The 27,557-nt window shown below is 38.1% G+C and overlaps 1 protein-coding gene across 2 annotated transcripts; it reads left to right on the top strand.

Annotated features, from left to right (window-relative positions):
* Positions 1 to 7,568: 7,568 nt before the first annotated feature.
* Positions 7,569 to 26,824, top strand: TSLIG3B (tRNA splicing ligase complex subunit 3B). Of its 2 annotated transcripts, none has more exons than XM_085580389.1 (8): positions 7,569 to 7,695; positions 10,980 to 11,128; positions 11,898 to 12,032; positions 12,727 to 12,905; positions 19,455 to 19,535; positions 19,915 to 20,031; positions 22,064 to 22,231; positions 23,614 to 26,824. In XM_085580389.1, exons 1-8 carry the CDS (start codon positions 7,682 to 7,684, stop codon positions 24,025 to 24,027), a joined length of 1,257 nt encoding a protein of 418 aa, XP_085436515.1. In that variant the 5' UTR covers positions 7,569 to 7,681; the 3' UTR covers positions 24,028 to 26,824. The 2 variants fall into 2 exon arrangements, with proteins under 2 accessions (XP_085436515.1, XP_021394968.2); XM_021539293.4 differs by lacking the exon at positions 7,569 to 7,695 and adding an exon at positions 10,149 to 10,243.
* The last annotated feature ends 733 nt before the right edge of the window (positions 26,825 to 27,557 follow it).

Below are 27,557 nucleotides of genomic sequence, written 5' to 3'. Positions count from 1 at the left end.
CAGCATCAAGAGCTAACATAAAATGTATTGAAAGTAAATTTATTGTTATTGTTAAATTGGGTTTTAAAAGACTATTAAGGAATGTAATTCCCAGATAAATACCTAAATGGATCTAAATGCAACATGTAGCTCTGTGTATGGAGCATCCAATGAAATGCAGTTAAGCTGTGAACAAACCTATTTGTTAGTTTGTTTTTACTTGCTACATGATATTTTCCTGCAGAAGCCAGATCTCCTGAAGTAAGCCCCTTTATGATCACACCGGAACTCAAAGATGAGTTGGACGATAAGGGGCAAAATGTATATTTTCAAGTAAATGTGACTAGAATTGTGAATAGCTTGAATTTAATATGTAGGTTTTTTCCCAGAGTTCTTTCCATTGCACCAAGGGAAGGCAACATAACAATCACCATCTGTAAAACCATTCTACACATATACATTGTGTGTGTAGATAGTATACAGAGCACCATCTACTGACATACAATGAGCATGAAATACTCTTCCTTCCTAAATTATCTTCATTGCAGCTCATAACTGTTTTGAGATTTTAGTTTTGCTACACCCCATAACCTGTCTTTGATTGAGGTATGTCTTCCACCTCTAATTCACACTGTAAAATGCAAAAGGATTATGAGGCAAATAAAAATATCTTGGGAAGTAATCAGGCTAAGGACTTTCTATGTCTCCAGCCAGCACACCCTGAATTTGATGATTTCTGTGAATAATCTCATCATGTATATTATAACAAAAATGTGAATTAAAAAAAAAAACAACAAAACTTGTATTGGCAGAGAATAAAAAATGCATTTGCAAAGGCCATAATCTTTCTTTCATTTTCTCAGTCTGTGTAATTTACATCAAATCCCAGCTTGGATTAATTCATCTTTCATTACACTAGTCTTAATTTTGCTTGCTTGCAGGAAGAAAACCTAGAAAGTAATATATTACACATATCACTTTATCTGACTCTCCTGTTAAACTGAGTTTAAAGGTTTTATTAGACTGAGAGCTGTTTATTAGGTACCTCTGTCCTCACTTTCCTCAGCAAGAGAAGGCAGTTTACTTTGCAGTTTTTATTCTTCTGGCTTTACCACAGTGAAGTTGAATTTCCAGACTGCTTGTAGTGATTTCATTGCTGTCACCCTCCACACATGAGCTGCTGTGCCTAAAGTATCTCAGATAGCAATAGTTTGCTGGTATGAGATACTGCAGCTATGTGAGAGCAGCAGAGATCTCTGGGGCATCATGTTTTCATCAGAGGGTTTTTTCCCCCCAGTTTTATAGAACTAAAATGCAAATCCACAGATAGAAGGTATGAATGACAAAGATGTCTGGGAAATAGAAAGGAACTACAGTCTTCCTTATTTCTCTCTTCTGTAGTATAATTATTTTTTTATACCAAGTAAAAAAAAAAAAACAATAAAGGGAGCAAGAAAACCAGATATTTTTCCCTGTGTCATTCAGCCATTACTTAGTATATGAATTACCAATGCAAATAGTAAGAGGGAGAGGAGTATTTACAGAGTAGCTGGAGGATTTGTGGAAGCACGTTACTCCCTCTTCTCAGTTACAGAGCCCAGCATTCTGAGGAGCAGCCATATGGCTAGGGAGGGGAGAACTGATGCTGCTTGGACAGGATTTGGGGCTGATTTTCCTTCTGTGCTCTCAGAGAACTCCTTGAGGATAAGCTGGGCTTAGATGGCTGTATGATTCCACTGTACTTCCTAAATGATTTTTTGCAAGATTCTTTTCAAAGGCTTGCAAATTCTACTTTCCATAGTTTATAATCTTATCTTCTGGTTTCCATCTTAATACTCATGTGAAGGTAAGCTCTTTGCAAAAATCTGTCATTCAACAGAGATACTCCTTCACAGCAAAGCCAATATTTTGAATTATTATACTAATATTAAGAGGATACACACAAGTTCTACCAGATTCTTTCTGAAAGAATTGATAAATCTCTGACCTTCCTGAGCATTCCCCAAAGGTATTTAAAAATATGAAAATCAATTGTGGATGACCCTTCTGATTTCATTTCACCCACAGTATGTTGAGAGCATCTGAAACTTATGCAATGCAGGCATTTAGGAAAAGGGAGAGGAGACTATTCTAAAAGAGCTTCAATGGTGCTAACAATTATTGTCATTACATGTTACCAGGAAGCTCAGAAGAAAGTTAGAAGCATCCTAATAGCATCAGCCATGATATAATCATGTGAAATTGGACCCCCAGAAAGGAAAGCATAAGCAACAAATATACTGGAAGTCAGATGAAGAATTCTGTCAGAATGGAATGGGTCTAAACATTTTTCTGATGGGGAAAGTAGCCATTAGAAAAATGATTGTTGCTATTTATGAACATCAGGTTGCTAAGTGACATCATGTGATGTTCACCACTTCATCGGGCACCCACAGTTCTCAAGGAATAGCAACAGAGGGGGTGAAAGGGGTGAAAGAAAACCAAAAGGCTGAGTTACTATTTAAAAAAAGGCCTACAGTTCAAGGGAAAGGAAAATAAGCTTTCCAAAAACACCTTAATTTTTTTCCTAGGACAATCCAATAGAATTATACTAACTAAGAAGTTTTCACAAAAGCAGTACCTAGGTGAATCATCTGAAACAGACAGACTAACAACCAAAACCTCCCCCAACCTGAAATATAAATTAAGGACCTGCTTTTATAAATACATATGTATATGCATGGATGTGTGCACATATGAGTTTGTATTGAATTTTTCCATGAGAGGAAGACTCCATTCATTAAAGGCCACATCATACCTTTTTTATTTGCTTCTAGTGCTGTCAGATTTCAATATTCTGGGCTCAAATGCTTCACGCTCCTTTAATTTATTATTTTTTAAATTATTATTTCAGCTGTGTCACCTCAACTGCCTCACATGGATTAGACTATTTAAGCACCATTTCTCCGAACCTTTGTCACTTCCTGTGATTTGCATTCTCTTGAAGTTTATAAGGGGAACTGGGACAAGGACAAGATTGAGATGGAGAGGGGAAAAAAGTTTGGATCAAACACCCCACAAAAGTATGAGTGAGAAACTGATGAGCATGGATACAGAAATAGAGAAGACAGAGAAGAAAAAATTAACTGTACAATTCATTTATTTCTGTTGTCTGGTAAGAAAAACTCTGACTGTATAGATTGATGGTCAGCATCCAAATCCCCATCACTTCCTGTTTGGGATACTCCTATCACTCAGGACTTGAGAAGCATGTTGTATAACACAAGCATGTTCAGCATTTCATGCTAGTGTATCTTTTTAGCTGTTAATAGTCATGTTTTTAATCGCACCTTTTTTTAAACCACCTCTCCCATTATGACTTATTTTTGATAGCTTTTTGACTGCTTTACTCTGGACCATAAATATTCATTTTAACTTTACTGATGCTTTGCTTTAACATTTAATATTAATATATAAAGTGATTGAAAAATATAGATACATCCTAAAAGTCTTGTGGTAGAGAGGGAAAAGCAAGAATTTAATTCCATGCACACTTCTTTGTAGACATTTTCATTTGTGCAGTTGAAAAAGAAAAACCCAGCAAAAAGGCAAATATGCCCTCAGTACATTTTCCCATGCTAATAGAGTAGCTTTTTTTTGCTGTGGCAAACACACCTTCCAGACAGGGAGTTGCTTTCGGACTTTAGTGGTTCACTCCCTTCCTGTTTGAGACCAATTATGTCTCATTTGCAATACCATTAGTCAAGGAAGTGGCTATCCTGAGGTCACTTCTCAGCCCACCCTTCCTAAATGGCACTGGTATGCCTTTCTTCCAAGCCACCAGGATGGGAGGCCCTCTGTGTGCTGCAGGCTCCTCCAAACCTACGGCAAAGTCAACCTTTCAGGACTGGCCACAACTAGTGCGAGTTGAAATGCTCCAAACTAATTTGAAAGCTGTGGTTTGAAAAATGATGCTGGCTATTTATTAAAACAGCAAGCATGATCAGACCAAGCCAATTCGCTGGTTTAACAGATGGAAGCTTGTTAAAAATCTTTATTCCAATATGTTAAGAATCCAGTTTTGCTATAAATTGTGAAGTATGACTTGTGAGTCAAGCCCCAGTGGAATGGATGCCTCATATTCTGAAAGTGTCTCAGCCTTACATTTAAGACCCAACATTTGCCACTTTATGTTTTGATTCAGGGATTTTTTTAGAAGTAAACTATTCCCATCGTTTAATAATATTCCATGTTTCCTCTCTTTTATTTTAACTAGAATAGTCTGATATTTTACATTTTATCAATCAAGGACAGTATGATGATTATTATTATTTCTTCTATTTATTAAATTCTGGTCTACCCTCTTTACTACTCAGGTAACACTGTGCTGTTACACCTGAAGTACAGAGTTTTAAGTGATTTCCCAAGGTCACACTGTGAACATGACTAGCAGAGAAATAATTTTGTCTTACTATATGCAGAAGTTCTTCCTTACCATGGTCTCTCAGCTGGGGTGAATAGGGGGAAAAACCCCACAGAAAATTCACTTGATTGTGGGAAATCCATGGAAAAAAAAAAGAAACAGGTAGTGATAAAAGATAATTAAGAGCTGAAAGAGGGAGCTGCTGCAAATCTACATCCTCAGTTTCCTTATGGATGCAGCACAGTGTCTGTGCTGCCCTTATTCACAGTCTTTCCTGGACAGCCCTGCAGCCTTATGGTGTTACTGACACAGGCTGCCAGGACTTGGTAGCAGGTCTCTGACCTCAGGGAATCCCTCTCAGGTAACTCACACTCCTGATCACATAACTTCTTTGCCATTTAAATATTCAGCATTTTTTATTAAATATGTATTTGCTATAACTATCAGAAGACTTTTCTCTGTTGTACTTACTTAAAATGAAAACAAAGTAGCAATCAGGCACCTATGACTACATCATACATGAACTTGTGTACATTTATGAGTAAATTAAGTTTCAACCAGAAAACCTAAAAGCAGGAACTCTTTGTGCTTGGGTTTTACTCCCATAACTCTGGTTTTGAGCTGAGATTGATGAAGTTACTTTCAGTGAAACAAGTGAAAGCAACAAGAATGGCTGTAATACATGAAGCTGCCCCCAGTGAAGCCCCACCACTTAACTTCTAAGAAATAATGTCAGTGTAAATCATGATGTGATGAATGCTTCACTGAAATGATTCATGCCATATGGTCTGAAGAGCAAAATGGGCACAGTTTATTTTTAAAAGAATAAGAAATAAGAACTTGGAATATTCATTGCTTTGTCCTGCCAGGCTGAACATTTGCTGCAGCAGGGGCCAGACTTACTGCAGGTCTGTCATTTTTTGCTCACTTAATATGTTGCACTAGTTTGTGGCTTCAATCTCATTCATAATGGAATAATGCCCACAAAATTATGACCAGCACTCTGCAGCCTCTTCAGCAAACAAATGCTCACTGGGCACCTAAGAGCTGCATCATCTTCTCACTTTCCCTTAAAAATCCCAAAAAACCAACGACAGAAATTTCAGATGTGATTAGACTTTACAGTATAATTACTATCTTGGTAGCAAGAAGACAAACTGAGTCCCCTGACAGAGCTGAAAGATGCTGGCAATTCTAGGTGTCACTCAGCTTTCCCTTTTGTAAAGCTGCTTATGTTCAATGCCTTTCTTTCTGTATTGTTTTGTATTAATATATTCCATGGGAGACTCCACTTAAGCAAAAAGAAATCAAGGTTCTTTCATAGTCATAATGCTTCTGGAGCACTAGGAAAAACAGAGAAACAAATTATTCATATTTATTTAGTGATGCTGAAAGGTGCAAGCACATCTCACTGAAATATTTAAGCCCCACACCTACTACCTCAAAGGTAAATGACAAAATTCAGTAGCTTCAACTACGTGCAATTAAGTCTGTAATCCTACAAAGCTAGACTGCCTTATTCATTTTATTCCAACTCAAGGACAGTGAAAAAGACCATCTTCTTAGACAAGTACTGGAAAAAGGGTACTAGTGGGTATGTTGCAGTCACTGTGCAAAGTGTCAATGGCTGCCTGGTTCTGCCCTCTCCCATCCCTGTGCCACAAGAAAGTCATTTGAGAGCAGTCCATTTTCAAGGAACTGAACTTTGTATTCTGCAGAATGAATTTATTACTGTGCATAGTTTCTTGAAAGAATTCATTCTGGACTGAGAACTTTGATGTCACTTTCAGGTGGCTTGATTTGGTCTGGAAGATGTTAAAAGGGTGATTTCTAAATCAAATATATATGATGGGATGACAAGTTCAATTTCAGAACGATAGCCAGTATATGGATGGGCAGAATCCTTGTAGCTAGTTGAAATTTGTTCAGGTTTGGTGACATGGATATCACATCATTCACATTGCAAATACTTCATTTGCGAGACTGATGTAACTAAAATATATAGATCAATGTCAACTTGCAGTCTGATTCCACAATGATATAATGAGGTTCATACTGCCTGGGGTGGCTACTCCTAAATCATCCTTAAAGATAAGAACAAGTTTATGGAAGAATTAAAAGCAATTTAATACTAGCTTTTAACCAGGTAAGCCATACTTGTTTAAATGACAGCTAGTCTGAAGAGCAGAACCTAATTTTTTTAATAGGTTAAAAGAATGATTAGCACCTTTTTACAGATGGAAGCTGAACAGACTTATTCTGGATTAAGTTAAACTGATGAAAAAATCTGTGTAAAGAAACTATTTCATTGTAACAAGTAAACCTGTTATTGATGTATTTTAAACTTAATATAAGCTTCTTATATCAACCTAAGTACACACAGAGTGCTGTCTTTTCTCAATCACTTTTAAACTGTGCACATACAGTTCAACATTGCACGTAGGCAAGCTTGGATTAGAGGAAAGCATTTATCATGTAGTACATTCAACTCCTTCTCCACTCCTGTGATCCCCTCTAGTGGTCAATTAATTGTCTGCTAAATGTTTCTTAGTACTACAAATTACTTGTACCTCTCCTGCATTAAAATGGTGTCTGGCTCCACTCTGTTTGAATTCAAGAGACCTCATTTTTTATTCTTATGCTGCATATGAGAAGGACAAAGCAATGAATCTTGGAAATGTGCAGCTGCTGCATCTGTGGGCAGATTTATTTTCCCTTCTAGGAGCAGATTGTGCCCACCACACAGAGAAGCCAAAGCCATCTCTGTTGGCAGGCAGACCAGGAGGTGATGGCCCTGCTGCAGCAGTAAACAGGAGCCTCCCACCCCGTTCTTGCCATTAGGCTGGCTGAGGATGCCCGTTGCAAGCCTGGCAGCAGGAACACTTCTCAAGCAGTTTTGAACAGTGTAACAATTTGTGACTTGTCTTGTTCATACAAGTAAATGCTTGAGGTTTACCTACCTCAGTAGAAAACTGAGTCATGTATTTCGGTTTTTCTCAAGATTACAGGCAACTTGTAATTTAGAGATTTCATACAGATTGGCAGACCTTTCACATCTTCATCTTGCTGTACAGACAGACACTGCTGCCATTTTGTATCAATTCCAGCTGATTCAAGTCACTGCTGATCCAATGCTATCTTCATTTCCTAATCTTGGCTGTTCACTTTTATTTCTTCCTTGTGCTAGCACCAAGAGTTACCTGACTGCTGAGCGAGACAGCTAACTGGCAGTCCAGTGAAAAAGAAATTCTGACAAATCCTGACCCAGCTAAAGTCACACAGGCCTTCTGTTGGAAAGTAATGGCTGTGGAGTGGTGAGTCCTCTTCTTTTGGTGTTCTCACTTGTGTGCTTGTGGTTTGATGTTTATGTTTGTATATTGCAAAGGGCATGGGGCAAAGGCAAAAACCATACCCATGGGCATAGATGGTTACAAAATATGTTTTAGCCAGCGTTCTCATGATTCTTTTCCCCTTCTCCAGAGATGGAAACTCAGGAATGGACATTGAGAAAGCTGTGGACTGCATTAATGGTACCACCATGAGAGGAGCATAAGTGTACAATCACAACCAAAATCATCATTCCATTGTGGGTGCCAAAAGACAGTGTGGGAAATTCAGACTTGTCCTCCCTCATACACAGAACATCTCTAGTACACAGAAAATGTGTACAATTTTTCAAGAACACCCTGTGGAATTAAAACAGTGACTCATACACATGCTTGGCTATCATATATATATATAAGCAATGCTATCAAAAGACAGTGGGAGAAATTACTGATTTAGGTGCTTTCCTGTAAAATAAATTAGCAAAATACCTTTATTAGGAATATTTACAACAAAACACACTGCTGCCATCTACTTGTACCACACAGTATCTCTTAAATTACCAGGTTTCTTTTTACTTTTGATAATGTTATGCTAGTTTCACTTCCAGTTGTTCCCAGTTCTTTGTCAGACTGCATTATTGACTGATATGAAAACTTCCCAGTTTTGGAGAACTGTACAGTGATGAATCACTCTGGGTGACATAGAGATACAGCTTTAAAAAAAGGAAAAGAGAAGTGGCTATTTCTGTGCAATTCTGTATATCTTGTTTTCTCATGCTACAAATTGGATGTTAATTTAAAAAGGAGCAAGAGTTCATGTTCTGAATCTCTGCTCTCAGATCATGCTCCTTCATTTAGAGATATTATGTTAGCCCATTTGAAACAAAAGCTAATCAAAGTTCTGTCACATGGTACAAGCCAGCTGAGAGCTGTGAAAGAGGTTGCTGAGGTACTGGCACTGATGTACACATATGGTCAGGATGCTCATCCTTCCCCTGACTGCCAAAAACAATGTTTTTAATTTCTAGATTACTGTCTGTGTGTGTGGGAGGATGTCATAGTTGTCCTGATTCCCACTTTTTAAAGCTTAGCACTCAATAAAGCACATCTTCTGTTAAACAGAAACAATTCAAAATAGTTGCTTCAAAAATTGTAGAGATTTCATGCATTAAGAACATCTATGTTGTAATTACTTCCATCCAATTGTATGCCTTTCTGATCTTCATCACAGATTTAGCCATTGGATTTTCTGAAGGTCCATATAAGAAAACACTGGTTTAAAAAGGTCAGAAGGGCTGTTGTGGTTTTACATCACCTGGCAACCAAGCAACATGCAACCATTCACTTCCTCCCTCCTTCTCTCCCTCTGGGGAGAGAATCCAGAAATGGAAACACATGTAGGTTAAAAAGTAAAGAGAAAAGGCTAGAAAACGTGTGGGTTGAGGTAAAAGACAGTTTTATACATAAATTAGAAGTTGTGTATGCAAGCAAAGCAAAACAAGGAATTAAGTGACTGTGTCCCACGAGCCCACTGGGAGTGTTCAGCCATCCCCAGGACAAGAGTTAGTTGGGAAGACAAATGCCATCATCTCCAACTCCAAATATCCCCCCTTATTCCTTTCTTCCCCTGTTTTATATGCTGATCATGATGCCACATGGCCTGGAATATCCCTTTGGAGGTTGGGGTCAGCTGTCCTGGCTGGGCCCCTTTCCAGCACCACTGGTCCCTTCACAGGTGGAGTACTACGAGAGTAGAGAAGCAGAAAAAGCCTTGGCTCTGAAAGCACTGCTCAGCAATAACAGAAACATTTCTGTATTATCAACACTGCTTTCAGCACTACCCTGAAACACAGTCCCACACTAGTCACAGTGGAGAGAATTCGCTCCACCTCAGCCACAGTCAGCGCAGCAGGGCTGGGGCACCACCCCAGAGCGGAAAATCTGCAGGTGCCCGGGAGATACGGCCTGGACCATCTCAGGCAGAATGTCTGAGATGTCACAGAAATAATGCAGAAGTGCGAGCCTCAAAAGCTGCTTTTTTGAACCACGTCCCAGAGGGGCCTTGCGGCAGGGGCGGCAGAGCTCGCTGCCCTGGCAGGAGCCGTGTCCGGAGCCCCGGGGGGGCTGTGGTCGCTCCCGATCCTGTATTCCTGCATTCCTCCGGGCGGCTGGCACCCGGCGGAGCGGGGTAGGAGAATGCAGCGGCCAGGGCTTCGGGGCCGGATCCGGAGCACAGGGCCAGGAGGAGCCGAGCCGAGCCCAGCCCGGGAAGGCGCGGGGCCCGGGCCGAAAGGCAGAGCCGGGCTGCACCGAAGGGTCACTGCGGGGCACAGGCGGCGCCGGCCCCCAGGGAGGGGCGGGGGCAGCCCGGGGCCGCCTCCCGGCCGGGGCCGCCGTGCGGCGGAACGCGGCGGCGGGCGCGGGTTGCGGCGGGCCGCTTTGGGGCGGGCACCGCGCGGCGCGGCGCCGGCATGAGGGAGCCGCTGCCGGGCCCGGGGATGGAGAGCGACATCTTGGACGCGCTGGAGGCCCTGGGGTAACGGCGGAGCGGCGGCGGCTCCCCTGCGAGGGCCGCGGGCGGCCCGGCTGGGCGCGGAGCGGGCCGCTGCAGCCGCGGGCGAGAGGCCGGCTCGGAGGCGGGAGCGGAGGGGAGCGCGGCTCGGCAGAGGAGCGGGCCCGGGGCTCGGCGGGGCCGGGGCTCGGCGGGGCCGGGGCTCGGCGGGGCGGTGGGCTCGGCGGGGCGGTGGGCTCGGCGGGGCGGTGGGCTCGGCGGGGCGGTGGGCTCGGCGGGGCCGGGGCTCGGCGGGGCCGGGGCTCGGCGGGGCGGTGGGCTCGTTCTTTGGTGCCTGCCCACCTCCCAAGATGTGCTTCGGATGGTGCGGGACAAAAACCGTGCGAAATTGGATTTTTAGTTATGTTATTCCCAGTACTCCAGGGCAGCCAGTTGTTACTGTTAGGAGGAAATTTGACTACAGTTAATACTTGAGGTCTTCTCTGTCAGGCGTATTCTGAGAGATCAAAGTCTGTTTTCACATGCACATGTAAAAATGCCCATCTCATATTTTCTGACAAACTATTTTTTTTTATAAATTACCAAGAACTTTTGGTGTGTTTAAAAAAAAGAAGTCTGAATTATTCCTTGACAAAAGTAATGTAGAAGGATTAATTCATTTAAGTGTAGTTACTAACCAGCTTACAATAAAATAATTTGAAAATATGTATATTTTATGTTATGTTTACTTCTTATTACTAATATTTATCTACCTGTGCAGGTACACGGGTGCCCTGTTGGAGGAGGAGGCTTTGAAAAAAGCAGCAGAAAATGGATTGTCTTCACCTGAATTTTTTGAGCTTTGCATTTGGTTAGGTTCCCAGATAAAGTCACTTTGTAATATGGAAGAAAGCATTACTGCAACAGATGGTATATGAATGTTAATTTAGTATTTATTCAGTGGATTTAGACCCATACAGCTAATAATGAAATTACAGTGTTGAAGTTTACAAGAAAGCTGAAAGGTAGCCAGACTCAGGCTGATATTTGTATAATGTGGCTCTTAGATTAAGGTCTTCTGTTCTGAAGACTTGTTTCAAAAGGGGAAAAGAAGGTGATTTAGGGTGGTTTAAAATATACGTAAATGTGAAAAGTACATTCATGCCTGCAGTCATATTTGTATGGTATAGATTGCAGTGCCAAGTGTTTTCTGCCCACTGGTCCAACACACTGTGTGTGTGGATACATGAAGCGTTTGGTAGCGCTGCCTGCTTATTTCTGTTGAGGGCTGGAATTTGGCTGAGGTTTTATATTACTTAAATTTTCATCAAAAAAGTAGTGTGACTTGAAAATAATGGGTTCATGACTCCTTGTCACTTCTTCACCAGAAAATTAGTTACATTGACATGCTATTTAGTGACATAAACTGTTCACTTCCTACTGGTGGTCATTTGTGTTCATGTCTTCACAGACTGCTGTAGTATTACCTCATTCAAAGCATGAGTTTCGCCCTGTAGTGACACAAGTACAAGATACTATTAGAAAGCAGTAGCTTCCTATAGTACTTTTCTAAGCAAAATATTAACTGGTGGTTAATCTTTGGATTGTTGAAATCTGCAATAGAAGTGTATGTTAAAAAAATTAGGTTGCAGTTTGATGTTTTTGTAAAAAGCCATTATTTGTGCATTTATTTCCATAGGTGTAAAAGATACAGAGAGCTTCCAGCTTGAAATTAGTGGCTTTCTGAGAGAAATGGCTTGTCCGTATTCATCACTGGTGTCTGGAGACATCAAAGACAGATTAAGAGAGAAGGAAGATTGTCTTAAACTCCTTTGTGAGTAATAATAATTTTTCCCGTTTATAATGCAGTACTTTATGTGCGTGCTTTATCATAACTGTATGATTTACATTGAAGAATTCTTTATGTGTTTTTAAGTTGATGTATACAGTCATTACATACTAGCTCAGCATGCATCAGCTCACTTGTGCAAAGTGAAAAATAGAGCAGCATTAGAAAGCGGTTTAGCAGAAACTAAAATTTCTTTTAAAAGTGAGGTGTAACCTACTGGGGCCTCCTGATCCTTCTCTTGATCCAGTTGTTCCAGCTCACCTAAACTGAGACCTTGTTTCCTGTGTTTGTGAGAGGTTTCGGGGCAGCTTGAACATAAATGCTGCATAATTTGGAGGTGCTGAAATCAGAATTGAGAGAAGGACCATCTAGGTGTAAGTTGGACTTGGAAAAAGGAGTGGCAGCAGGAACCAGTTTGATAATATGAAATTAGGCAAGGAACTTGGGATCTGGTGGCAGAATGGAGTTGGACAGTTAAATGCAGTGTGTAAACTGAAGATGGGAAGTCAAGTGAGAGGAAATTGAGGTAAAGAATAGGAGACATATGACCTATTCCAGAGATAACTGAGAAAGTCTCCCTTTTATCATGATTATTATAAAAATGTGAGATATTGTAGCTGTACTGAGAATGTGGATGCAGAAATGCTTAAGTGTCTCTAAATGTGATTTTTCTCTATAGTATTTCTAAGTACAGAACTTCAGGCTTTAAAGATACTGCAGAGCAAGAAAATTAAAGGCTCTCATTTGGAAAAGCACAATGAAATTATTCAGGAAGTGCAAGCTATTTGTGATGCACTGGGTCTGCCAAATGCCTCATCTTCTGGTATTCCTCCCTTGTTAACCAGTGTGGAACAAAAGGTATGGGCTTTTACATCTTCTCAATATTGCTAAACTGTAAGCACTGTCTATGAAAGCATTCATCGTAGAGTTAAGGGCCCAGCACTCTCACCCATAAAAACCCTGTCTGACAAATGCAAAATAATTTCAATTCTGAAAACCAGCTTTGTGTTTTAAGTTAAACTGTTTTGTTATGAGGGTAAGTATTTGAGCATTTCCCTGAGGTTGCAATGTACCTGATCAGACATATTTTGCCATGCAAGTTTTAAGGTATAAGATTTCCTCTTACCCATTCAAATGTGCTGTAGCAAGCAGAAAACTTTGGGTAATAACTGATTGTGCATTTATATACCTGTAGTCATTTCTGGAATGTATTTAAATTTAATATCCAAAACTTAAATTAGTCCTTTTTAGTTTATTAATTTCTTAATTGCAAGCGTGGATTTGTTGGTGGTATTAACCTTAGTTGCAGAAAGGGGTGAAAATGCCTGAATTGCCAGTATGCAGTGAATAAGCCAACTTAAACCTTAGTCAGCAAGATATTTCTTTCTGTTGTGTCCCTCCAGGTTGTAACTCCTGTCACTGATGTGATCCTTAACCTGATTTCCTTACTGCAGAATGTAAATAGGCTCTTGGGGTGGAATTTATCCTCTCTGTCAGGCAGCAAAAATTTTGCTCTTCATCTCTCTCTAGTGTTTGGGGAAAGAGTGATTCCCCCTGTAGGGTAGAATAACAATCCCCTCTGCTTCTGAATCTTTGAATTTAATAATTTGACATTATTGTGCTTGTTTTTTTCATTCTTCCTCATCAACAAGTGGGCAGTTGAACATTCAGAGATTTTGGGGAAAGGGCCTGCTACTTGCATGATTTTCTTACATCTGTCTTCATTGTGACAAGACAAAACCTTTAATAGGTTAATTTATAAAAGGCATCCCCCAGGTGCAAGTGGAACTGCCTATTCCTACTCTATAACTGTACTTGATCTGTGTAGTTCTAAGGAAGTCTTTACATTCAGTAAATATTTTTGAAGGGATGAAGAAACAATTCTAGCACTGTTTTGGGAATGAAAATATCAGAGTTAAAGCTGATGATTGTGCTGATCTCCCTCTGTAAGTGTTAGCTGTGTTTACATCCATGTGTGCTTCATGGGCTGCAGCTATGGCCTGTGACCTTCCTTGCTCAATTCCTTACTTCACTTCTCAGGTGCACATTGAGTTTCATCCCATTATAGGGACAGGACTCCAGTTCTGCAGTTGTGGAGCACCAGTTTGTTCATACACACATAGTGATATGGAGTGTTTTCTTTGAATTGTTGGACACATGATATCTGCCATCTTTTGCAAAGTCTGACACTTCCTATCAGACAGCATCACAGGCTTGAATTGTGCGTAGTGTTGCCATCCTAATTTGTATAAACCGTTACACTTTCAGAAGTACTAAAATGAGCAGAATCTTAGAAGTGTTTTGTCTTTGATTTTGGCTGGCTTTTGTTTGGTTTTTTTTTTTATTAATTCTGCCTGGACTATTTTCCAATAGTTTTCAGGTCTGTCAGTTCCACAGTGGTTATACCACTTGTACTCACTTCAGAGTGTAGAAAGGTGGCAAAACTAGTTCATTCATCTTCTGTGACTCCAAATAGTGTAATTTGTTCTCTGTGTGTTTCATCCCTTATGAACAAAGCATTTTTTCTTACCTTGCAGGATATTTTGTAGAATTTCTGTGATGTGTTTACTTGTCATTCATCCATTACTTTAATATAGGACAAGTTTGGAGTTATTTTGATAGATGACAGTTAAAGACCTAAACTTACTGTTTTAGAAAGGTAGTGCCACCAGCTGAAGTTTATTGGCTTTGTAAACATTTTTTAAAAGCACCATTTTATTACTTTTTTTAATATGAACACAGAAATTCACTTGAAATTATATTTTTATTTTTCCAAATACTTTTTGGCTTTTGATTTAATTAGATTCTGCATAAAATTGCACTGTTGATGTTTAGCATTATATAATTCATAATAGAGACTTACATAATGATCTAGTATCTTTAGTGTATCTGCACATGTATCCGCAACATTTCAACATGTCTACTCTTTGTCTCTGTCTAGCATCTTCAGCATTGTCAGTAGCTGTGGGAGTAGTTCTGAGAATAGTTTGGCTATGCAGCAGCAACCTACCAAAGGCCAGATCACACACTTTATTTTGGTATGGAACATTAGAACATTTATTGTTTTAAGTGATTTTCCAGTTTATTTAAGAGATTGATATAAAATCAGGATTGCTTTCTTCATTCAAAATGAGTTTTATAGTAGCTCCAACTTTGAATGTGCAATCATAGTAAGTATCTTTTGAATCTCCTGTAATTACTTAGGCTAGTGTTTATCAATATACCTAAGAAAATGAGAGATAAATTGACAGTATTACAGCCTTCTATCACTAAGTATATCTTATTTTATTATACAGTACTGAAAAACTAATAGTAATTTTTAAGTTGTTTAAGATGCTGTTCCATTGTAAAGTATATTTACAAAGGGGAAATCTAGGAGTCAATCTGAAATTCAGTGCCAAAACCTCTATAAATTCTAAATGAACATTGATGAAAGATTCAGAAAAGTTCATGCCAGTGTTGTGCTTTGTAACTAGTGCTTACATCTGACTGTTTTCACACCTAATTACAAAGTGACATTCTAATACTGTTTATTTGAAAAAAACTTTTAATGTGATATTATTATTCAAGAGACTTCTGAACTTTTTTTGCCCACATTATTAAAAGTACTTTGCTACTTTTCATAAAGCAGTGGAATGAAAAGAAACTACAAAGGGCTTCTGAACAAACTAATTCAAAATTAAGCTGACAATAACACTTAAGTGAAATGTGAGAAGAATATTTCTTTAAGTATTTGGGTAAAAATCCTAGAATTTATTATTATTTAAATTAATGTGTTTCATTTGTTGATCTGTAGTAATTTTACAGATCTAATGGTGCCTGGACAATAAGGATTAATGTAACTGTTGGGAGCAAGACCAAAGAGTTGTCCTGTTCACCAGACATCAGAGGCAAACAAAATTAATTTAAAGTTAGATAAATACTGAATTTGTCTGCAGGCTTAAAAATATTTTGTGCTTTAGATTTTAGGTGATATCTCTGCAACTGTACAGTGCACCTTATGACTAATTAAGGCAACAGTGTTTCCTCAGTGTTGCTATTTTAAATTAATAACATGACACCTTTCCACAGGTCAGGTTTTTTCAAAATCTCAAAAAACTCTGGAGGTGCATACATATATGATGTTGTTCTGTGCAAATGGTGTTAAAGGTAAAAATCACTGCTCTGACAGAAGATGAGGATATTTAATAAATACATTGAACATGGTAATTAAATGGGAGCTAATTTTTTTCTCAGTTGTACAAAATTACAAAACAAAATGAGAAATGTCATGTTCAATAAGGATACACTTTATTTTTTAACAGTAGAATAACTGTTAGTTTTATGTAGCAGATTTGTATTTGGTATTTTTGTCTCAGATCCAATGGCTTATTTGTTTTCATTTTATATTGAGAGACTGTGTAAAAGATTCCCAAAGCAATCCCATAAATTTTTAGTGTTACCAAGGTCATTGATTACATCTATGTCAAATATTCAAATATACTTGTCTACGTCTAGTTTAAATTATTTGGCTTTATTTTTACACCCAAAAGTGTAAAAACATAGGGATGATTTGGCTATACAATTTGTTTTGTGTTTTCTTTGAGTGTGTTTTCACTGCTCTTTTATCAGGGCACTGCATTTGATTTTGTTCCCACTTACACGTGCAGACTTCTTTCTGGGCTGTGGTGGGTTTTTTAAACTCCTGCATATCCTTCTCAATCCAGGGCAACTATCATGTGTGGGAATATGGGTTATAGCATAGATTCTCACATCCATTGTATTCTTATCCTCTGGCAGACTCTTGTGTGTCAGAGTTCCTGTGCTCAAACCTCTGTCATCAGTCATGGCTGGACAATGTATTCTGCAGCTGTAAGACAGCTCAGCTTATTTCACCATTACAGCTGTAGGATTTACCCACAAGCCCTGCTGATGGGAGTGAGGAGAAAGTAGAGATTCACTAATCTGAACATGACTTTACAGTGTGTCAAAAACATAGACCAGTTCATGAGTGTAGACCTGTTCATCAGTGAAGAGATTCCTCCTTAACTGTTAATGATTAGTAAAGCTGTGCTCAATAAACATTATGTATGTGTTCTCTTTAACTTAGTAAAGCTGTGCTCAATAAACATTATGTATGTGTTCTCTTTAACTTGGACAGAAAACATTGCAGAAATTTGGTGGCAATTCCTCAGTCAGTAAAGGATTATTTAATTTAGCTTCTCTTTTTTTTTCTAGTTTCGGTTTTCATTGATTATCTTCCTTAATTGTTCTCTCTAAACTTCCTTTTACTTTTCAGTTCATGGAAATCAGGAGTAAGCAGTAGTGATTGACTTGTGATGGCAGAATGTGTGGCTTTTGTATATGGAGCCCAATGTTGTGTTTACCTCTTTGTTATTCTTGCACCTGCAAACTTGAAATAATTCTAATCTCTAGGTACTGTTCAGCATCACTGGCTTTCAGATCATCTTTCACACTCTAACTGTTACATTGAGGATTTTTCATTTTGTTGTATTAGTTTTTGTTTCAGCAGCTGGTCTCATTTTAATAGACTCTCAAACTTTGAGGTAATATTTCTGACCTCAGTGATATATGAATAGACACTTCCTGCCCAATAGAATTTTTAATTTGTCTGCTGTTCATTCCTTCTTCTATACCAATTACTCATCTGTTCATCTCTTGTTGTCATGTTGATCTTATTCTATTGTTGGTTATTAACTTTTGATTTTGATCTTCAAACATTTATTTAAATTCCAACGTAGTTTGTGCTTAGGTGCATTTGCATATGGCACTGTGTACATGATTCAGTAAAAAAAAAACTGACTACATGCAGAAGACAGACAACCTTGGAGTGTTTTTTTGTAAAGAAAAAGGTTATAGAGAAGCAAGAATTATCAGAGAATTAGGAGTATTGGGATAAGTATGGTACATGGAACTGAACGTCACCCCTTATTGTAGCCTCTTTTGATATGAGTGAAATACACTAATTAGATTGCCACTTTTCAGATACTGCTAGGCTGTCTTTTCTGATAGAGTCAGAACAGTGTTTTCCCTTAATTTGTTCACTGCACAATATATTTACCTCAGTCATTTTCTAGGATATTGTGTTTTTAACCTGCCAGAGTGCTGCCCAGCCGTGATGTAAAAAGAAAGAACAAAAACTTTGGTTTTCACAGAAAATTTGAGATCAGATATTTTTCTTCATATACACACAGACACACACACACATAAAAAAAGAGATAATTATAAAAATCCTGCCATTTGAGAGTTGATTTTCTAAGTATTTATTCAAAAAATTATCTAGGTGCTCCAGAATTCGGTTTTTGACTTATGGAATTTTTTTTTATAGCAGTCATTAGAGAAGATATTTCTGTAACATGTGAAGCTCAAAAGTGAGCTTTGAACCATACCTTTTGTGACAAATGTAATGTAAATGCCTGTGTGCCCGCATGAAGTCTTACAATCCTTGCAAATGTATCTAATGGCTGTCCCCAGTTACAGGTTTTACTGTGGATCATGCACTACCTTAATCCTTTATTTGACATATAAAAGAAAATAAATTCTAGTTTTACTCATTTTGCTTGGTTCCCCATGGTTATTTACTAAAGCAAATAATGATGTAGTTCTCTCCATCAGACTGTGCAAAACTTGCAGGAACATTAATACACATGCAGTCAACTGCAGATGAAAAATCAGCTGGATTATGTTCAAGCTATGTACAAGTGTTGTGGGCATTCATGGTAATGATTGTAGAAGAGCTTTCCCAAAGGAAGTTCACTCAAAAAGAGGAGGTAGAGATTTCTGGTAATGAGACAAGAATGCAGTGGTGTGTGGAAGGTAGAGAGAGCGTATTTCATCTCTAATTATTGAGGGCAGGAACTAGTGGAAGAAGTATGAGCAAATTTGATTTGAAGTGAATGCAAAAGTTTTAAACATAATGTTAGCTGGAACCAGGTATAGGATTAGAATAAAATTAATGAGAAAGAATGACTGCCTGCCTGTCATATCTCCTGCCTTTCTTAGTAACACCAGATTTTTTTGTAGCCCAATGTAACATTTCGCAACACAACTCCAAACTTCCAATTATTGTCATTGCATTACTTAATAGTATCTAAAATGAGTAATTTAGCTAGTCCTACTTCCTGTATGCACTTGATTAATTTGCTATATAACTATTGTTCTGTTAATGGGAGGACAAGTGATGTGCCATAAAATATTTTTGTATAGAGGTTGGTCATCTTATAAAAGTACTCAGGAAATCTTTTTATAGTGGATCATAAGCTAGAAGATGTGTTTCTTTTTTCATGAGTGTGCTAAAACAAACATGATATGTTTGATCTTCCAAGTAGCAAAATAAGATTGTAGCAAATTTTGCTGAAATAAATCTAAATATTGTTTGTATTCTGAGATGTATGTGTTTTTTTTCAGGTGAAGGACATTCTCTCAAAAGTTAAAAATAACCATGTGGGGAAATCACTGCTAACAAAACCTCTGAACTCTGACCAAGTGGTAAAGAAGTTTCTCCATTTCTTTCCAGTATTTAACAGGATGGTCAAAATAAATGCATATGGCTTCATTTAACTTTGCCTTTTTACAATCACTGTTATATTGCTGAATATTAATACTGAAATTCAATTGCTATATGCTAACAGTGATAATCAGATAATTCCAGAATTGTCATTATAAAACAGACCTTGTGTTGATTCTTCCATTGTTCATTTTCAAATAATTTTGTACATGCATACTACTGTAGCATTACACAGATGCTATATAGTTTATAGTGGTCAGCTCAGGATAGACATCTTAGTTGATGGATGGGGTTAAGTTTGAATTGACCTCTATAACTTTATGTATTTGTCTGTTTGAATTTCTCATTGTAACACTGCAGGAAAGATTGGAAAAAATCAATGATGCTCTTTGTAGTGAGTACGAGTGTCGACGGCGGATGTTAATGAAGAGGCTCGATGTGACTGTGCAGTCTTTTGGCTGGTCTGATAGGGCAAAGGTAAACTTGATGTATTTTTTGCTTCCTGCAGGTGGGAGTCTGCTGCTGTTCCCCAAGTCTTCCTACAGAATATGCATGCCATGGAAATACATAAATAGACTTCCATCACTATTATCTTTTTTCCAGCCTGTTCTGAACTCAAGTTGTAATATCCAAATCCTAGGTATTGAAGAAGGGGATGAATTCAATAAGGTGGCACAGTCTATCCTTTGTGACTGTTTACAGCTTCACAATTAGAAATTTTAGCATCCTTTGTTGGGGTTTCTCACTTTGATTAAAGTTTCCGTCTCCCTATTTTCTGTATATAACACCGTCCAATGAAGTAAACTAGGAGGGAGCCTCTGCACCTCATCTGATGCAAAAGTAAGACAAACACTAGGCCTTAACATAGACTGGTATAAAGTCTGGGAGGTTACAGTGACTGCCCCCTATCTCGGATTCAGTGCTACTAGATGAACAGCTGTTTGATTAAACAGGTTATTTGAATAGTAGCTTGCATGAGAAAATCACACAGTTGTTTGTATTCCTTCAGGTCACTAAAAATTCCAAAGCACTCCTCTGTATTTGTTCCGCTGGTATTGCTTGAATTGTGATAATTTCATTTGTACTATTTCCTAGAACTCTGTATATTTAAAAAAATAGTCACAGTATTTCCGAGCTGGAGATACATCTTGTTTTTATCCCAAAGAGTAGGAGAGTAGAAAGATAAGACACACAAAGTTTGTCATTTGATGAAGGCACATGCAAAAAGCTGGAGGTAGATGGTTTTGTTCATTAGCAGCAAAAACAGCTTTCCTTTAAAGGTTTCTTTAGAAAGCTTAAGATTAATAAATCTTAAAACTTGGAAAAACTTGGATTGTTACAAGTCTTTCTGACATCACAATTTGTCATTAACACATGCAGAATAAACCACATGAAGTTCACTAAGTATCACTGGAACATGAGTCTAGGTGCTGCTGTGCTGCGTTGGAATAGCTCACTGTTTTATTTCTGAAGGGGTTGTGAATGCTGTTATACTGCAAGAAAGGAAAAGGGGAGCATTTAGCTCAGAGAAGCCAGGAGATGTCCCTACTTGAATAACTTCCTTACAGCTGTACCAATACAATTAGGTATCTTCAAATTTGAAGTATACTTCTAAAATGTAATTGATGTGACTGATGACTAACTTAAGGAGACTAAGACTTTGTCACCTGCTATTGTTCCATTCAAGCAATCTGAAAAGCAATGAATGCCCTTTTGAAATAGAACAATAGTTTAAAGAGATTTTTGATGATAAAGTAGTCAGATGATTCGTTTTCCTGTTTTACAAAGCCTGTTGATGTGAAATATATGCAGTTACAGAAATAATCAGGTTACATACTAATTAAAAATAACATACTGTTTCAAATCTCTTTTTTTCCCCCATATTTCTCTTGAAGGATGTTCATAACTTCTTTGAGAATGTTTTGGGGATTGAAAATGTTCTGTCATTGATAAAATTTAGAGTTTTTTGGGTTTTTTTAAGCCAAGAGACAAATTGTTGTCTCTTTAAAATTTGTTAGCTTGGAAAAAATCTAATGTTGTCCCTTTCTCAGTTTTGCTGCATTGATGTATTTTCAGGTTTTTTCCACAAGTTTAATTTATGTTGAGGCTGCTCTGTTTTCATTGTATTTATAAGCAACCTGTTGAATATGGTTATATAAAGCTTTTGAGAGAGCAGTGTGGACTCCTTAAGTTTTAGTCTGTAGACATGTTGGAAGGCATTAAAGAATCTCTTTGATGCCAGTGGATAGAGGAGTTTCTTTTACTGTAGTACTGGTGCTAAGTTTCAGCATCAATTAAACATAATTATCAGCACTTCCTATGTAATAGCTCCACCAACAGGAAGAGAACTGGTGATAACTGGTACTATGTTTTGTAATATAGTTTGTATTTTTGGAAGCTACACCTTGTGTTCAGAGTGAAACTTACTGAGACCAGCACATGAGTTATAGTAAGTCTGTTGGCGTGTTTGGTACTTGGCAAGTAAGTTGTGTTTGATGTTACCCTTTAGGTAAAAACAGACGAAATAGCACGGATCTATCAGCCCAAGCGCTATGCGCTGTCTCCAAAGTCCACCATTACATTAGCTCACCTGCTTGCTGCTCGTGAGGATTTGTCCAAGATCATAAGAACAAGTAGTGGGTCCACACGGGAGAAGACAGCCTGTGCTATCAACAAGGTATGCTTTTCTGGCATGTGATAAATGGACAGGGGCATTTCCAGACCTCTCAAAAGGAATTCCGGAATTGCAGTGCTTTTGCTTGGTACCTTAATTTCATTTTTTCCATTGAAGAAAGGAAGGTTTGCAGTATTCCAGTAAACATTGTAGAAAGTTCTTTTTTTTATCTTCCTAGATAGTCAGTCATGCAACATGATGAAACAGTGTAGATGAGGTGGAAAAGTGGGGGAGTGTACATGTGTGTAAATGACCTCTTGAGTTCGGTGGAACTGCACACCTCAAGGATACCTATAAGTATTTGTGGTATGAGTTCCTGAGCTACCTTGCCAGGATATTATTGTTTGGTTTGTAAACCCACATCTCTAGTTCATCAGTGTGTTATAAATCACAAAAGTTTCTATAGAAATGTCACCAGCCAAATTTTCTGTTTTGGCTGCAGTAATGAATCGACATTGTGCTGTTTCCTTGTATGTGATAAAAGCTGAATCTTGTGAGTAGTGACACGAGTCTCACAATTCAAGTGATGACTAAATTTGATTTTATTGATTCCATATTTACAGATTTTTCTAATGTTTTTTGCCTCATATAGATACTCTTTCATATGTTGTGATCCTTAACACTCTGAAATTTCTCAGTTATTGTAGGATCTCAGAGAAAGGTGTTTTTTTTTTTTCTTGAGAGGACTTTAGTTGGAATGCCTGGGACTGATCAGGGAATATTAACATTGATCACATGGAGTTTAGGAAATACAAAAGCAACAACAAAAAGACCTACTTGGCTACATCTTTGTTCTTCATAGATGTTTGTTTTGTATAACTTTGTCCAGTGCATTTTCTCTTTTTATACACTGAGTAATACCTGCCATAGTCAAGCCTTTATTTTCCCTTTTCTTGGAAGTGTTACTTCAGCATGTTTTGTTTATTCTGCCTCTTTACTGAGTGTCAGTAGTTTCTGATTTTAGGCAAACTGGTGTGCCTTTGAGAACTGCACATCAGTTTGTCAGTTGGTTTTTTTTGTTGGCTAATTTGAACTTTAACTTTGAAATTTAAGTAAAAGTACCACATCACAAAGGGTCTTTTCTGTATGAATATATATGTGTATTTGTATATGTGATATATGATGTGTATATATTGCTTATTACAATACTAATACTTCATGTATGCCGTATTCTTCCTAAAAAATTCACAAAAATAATATGAGCCACCTAGCTGCAGTTATTTCTGTTTTAGAGGTGAAAAATGAGAACATTTAAGAGTTCTGTTGTGGTGTTATAAGGACAGGAGATAGCGATTCTGCTGTCAAGCACTGCACTGAGGGGCAGTGTCTCTTCAAGTTATTGCTACTATTTTTTAACTGTGAAAATGACCTGTTTTCCCATACAGGTTCTGATGGGGAGAGTCCCTGACCGTGGAGGCAGACCAACAGAGATTGAACCACCTCCTCCTGAAATGCCTCCATGGCAAAAAAGACAAGAAGGTGGTGGAAGAGGTGGCTGGGGAGGTGGTGGTGGTGGTGGAAGGGGTAACTGGGGGGGTGGAGGGGGCAGAGGAGGAGGAGGAGGTGGAGGTTTCAGAGGTGGTGGAAGAGGTGGGGGTGGCTACCAGGGTGGGGGTGGCTACCAGGGTGGAGGTGGCTACCAGGGTGGAGGTGGCTACCAGGGTGGGGGTGGCTACCAGGGTGGGGGTGGTTACCAGGGTGGAGGTGGCTTCCAAGGTGGCAGGGGAGGTTATGGTGGCAGGGGAGGCTATGGTGATCCATATGGTGGAAGGGGAGGGGGAGGATACCGAAGATACTAAAGCACTGTACATCTTAACAGAGCAACTGGCAGAATATAGTGGTGGTGTTTACTGGTACTAGGAATTTAGATTTGTTGACTTGGGTTTAGGTTAGAATTAAGTATGACCATATCAGTAATTTCATTAGACCAACGGATGTTCCCACTGAGTTCTTTTAGTTAACTGAAGTTTTATACTGAAATCTGATGACTGAAGTCCTTGTTTTTCGTACTGCTTATATGGTGTTTTTTATTATGTCATTTTATTTAAAATAAGTCTCAGAAAACTGAATAAAACACTTTGTAAACAAACAAAAATATGTTAATGGTCATACCTCTCCAGTTATTGCATGTTGTATGTCTACCCTCCTGCTCCAAAATGTTGTGTAGAAAAAACAAAGTAGGCCTAAGAATTGGATGAAACCACTTTTAAAAGACTCAAGAATGCTGATTTCAGGCTTATTCTCTTCATGTCATTGTTCTTCAATCATAGTTTTAATGAAAAGGAATTCATGAATTCATTCATGTAAATTAATTTTAATTTCAAATGTTAAAATCCTTAAGGCTTTGATCAAAATTACTCAATTAGATTTGATTATTCTTGCAGAACTGTACCTTATAGTAATAGTATGAATTAATACTCTGCACAAATTAATCAAATCAGGTTATTTTTTGTGTTCATAATGTATCAGACACTCTTTAATGGTCAGAGCATGTACTGTAAAGTCATCATAGTGAGTTTTGATTGTGTCTTATTTTCATTTTACCTGTTTTCCATCATGGATGTTTCATTAAAAAAATTTTAAAATCAGATTGGGCAGAAAAGCTGCAGCCATCATTTCTGGTATGAATTCATGTGTCTATCCTTGTGTATCAGTTTTGAGACACAAAATTTAAATAAGCTGAGCTTTATAAGAAAGAACATGACATTTCTTCTCATCTTTTTTACTTTGCCTTTGTTTTTTTTAAATTATTCTATTCTCCCTTGCCTTTTCTCAGTGATTTATCTCTCTGCCAACCTAAAAGAAGCCCTGTGTTGACATGGTATGGGTGCCTTGTTCATCACATACACTGTTAGTCTAGAAGGAGTTAGCTGACATACCATCATGGCTGTAAATAGATGTAGACAGGAATTAAAATTAGAGCTGTCACTTTAAAAGTCAGTTCCTGCTGCCCAGTATCTTTTAGATCTCCCACGTTGTGAGACCGCTCCTGAGAACAGAGGTAGAAGGGGGGTGCTGCCTGAGTTGGTTCTCATGACAGTATTTATCAGGGTCAGGTCACTACAGAGAGATTCAGGAAGGCATCTGATTAACCTGGTGTGTCAGATGATTAAATAGCACAGCTGTCTTGAAGTACTTGTAATTGTAGGCATAACTGCAGGTTGAACTTTTGGATTTGATTTTGGATTTGTGTTCCTCACTTACAAGTCCTTTCTGCACAAATTTCCTATTGGTGTCCATTGGTATGCTTTAAAGATTTTTTTTTACCTTCATGAACATACATATCGTGTCCTGTTTCATTGGTAACTTCATGCATGAATGTAAAGTTCTGTTCCAAATCAAATTATCTCTCAAAAGTTTTTCTTCTGTTATTTCTTCTTTCATCAGTTTGCTTGAGAATGCTGCTTCTAATGTGGTATGTATGGCATTACCCGGGCTTTAGGGTCACAGCTGGTGCCTGATAAAAAGCAGCAGAAGTTTTGCTTGCTAGAACATGTTAGGTGGCATGTGAACTTTTGCAGTAATGGTTTCATGTCACCCAACTGCTAGCATTGTAATTCCTTTGCCAAATTTTTTCTATGCTTCTTACTGGCCTAAGCTCTTGGCAGCCTCTGCAGTCGTTATGGAGAGACACCTCATGGGTCATGTGGGAGCACAGTACTGGTTCTCTTGATTCTGAGCTTGGTTTTTTGCCTAATGCTCTGCAATAGCTCCCAAACCCGTGACATACCAAATGAGGCTGCTGGCCTTAGAGCCAAGTGTTGCTCAGCCAAGGAGTAGAGAGCGGCTTTTTAACAACCAAAGCTTTAAGATTAAATCTGTTTGCTCATCCCAATGTTACTTTTTGCTACAGATAATCAGCAGTCAAACATGTGGCTTCATCAAGGAACTACACTCAGAAAAACAAATGACTTACCTATGCTTAAAGGTTTCATTAGTCTTAGGATGCAAGATTGCAGCAGTTTAGTTAGATTGTTGTAACTGCAGATGTAGATGTGCCTTGGTGTTTTTACACTCATCAGTCTGTCCTGTTAGTAGGCAGGACAGTTCTGAATGAAGTAAATCATCAAGTGAAGGAGGTACATGCCCACTTCAATTCTAAGTTAAATTATTTCAGTATCATATTTCAGTTATGTGTATGTAGACCATATAAAATATGGAAATACAAACAGGCTGGAGATTCTTTTTTCATCTGGCCATGTCAGTTTTTCCAAATAACTTGAAAATGTGAAGCCAGTAGTTAAAAAATAAAGTAAGCACCATCATATTTCATGGAGGTATCCTTTGCTGTCCTTTTGTCAGAATGTATGCTTTTAATTTCTTAAACAATGCAATAACACCATGAAAGTAATTGATTTAAACCTCAAGTTTTGTCTTGAAAAAAAGTATTTTCAAAAATTCTGTTGTAAGTAAAAGATTTTCATATATATGTTTGTGAACATTTTTGTGTTTATTCGCACTTAAGGAATACCTAAGTTAATATTGTTTAGTTTGTTGAAGATCTGAAAAAAAAGGCTGGGGATTTTTTTCAGGAATTGAGAGTGATGCTTTTGTCAACAGCTGTAAACACTGAGGAATAAAGTACTGTATTTGCAATTATTTGCATTATCTCTGTCTATTGTGATTTGGATCTGCTATCATATGTTCCTCCTTTGTTTGTAAGAAGGAATTCCTACTGGTGATATACAATAGTGGTGAAACTTACTTTTTATGGTAATGGAAATAACATGTATTTTGACCAAAATGGAGAAGGCAATAGATAACTTTATAGAAAAATTTTAACAGGCAAGGTAAGTCACAAGTCTGGGATTTTGTCTGGGATTACTAAGGAATCTCAGTTATATTTTATCTTACTGAAAAAAGATTTAAAAGCATAGTGATCTATATGATCACTGCTTTTGTGTTTACATAAACTAAGGAAATATCCTCCATTTACTTCTCAGGTTTTACTTTATTACTTTCTATAATTATGAAAAAAACACAACTTGTTTTGCATAAGACTGTAGAGCAGATTTGCCATACAAATAGGAGTTTCACCTTTTGTTGTCTTCCCTCACATGATTGAAGATAACTGAATGGATGCCCATTTCCCCATATATAAACCAATTTAGGATATGGTATTTTGAAGTTTACTATAAGGTAAATAGCAAGTCTAGGGTGCTACAGTTCTGCCTGTGCAATAGGCAGCATTAGCAGACATAACAGAAGCCTTGCTTAAACTTGGCTACTGTGCTGTGGAATCTTTTCAAAATCAGCATTCTTAACAAAAGTGAGAGAATATGATAACAAAGACAAGTGCTTTGTAATGCTTGGAATAGTGAGTAGCAAC

Source organism: Lonchura striata, chromosome 5 (assembly GCF_050655825.1).
Source record: "Lonchura striata isolate lonStrDom1 chromosome 5, ASM5065582v1, whole genome shotgun sequence".
NCBI lineage: Eukaryota > Metazoa > Chordata > Aves > Passeriformes > Estrildidae > Lonchura > Lonchura striata.
The sequence above is the reverse complement of the archived record's forward strand: the minus strand, read 5'-3'. Positions and strand labels throughout refer to the sequence as shown.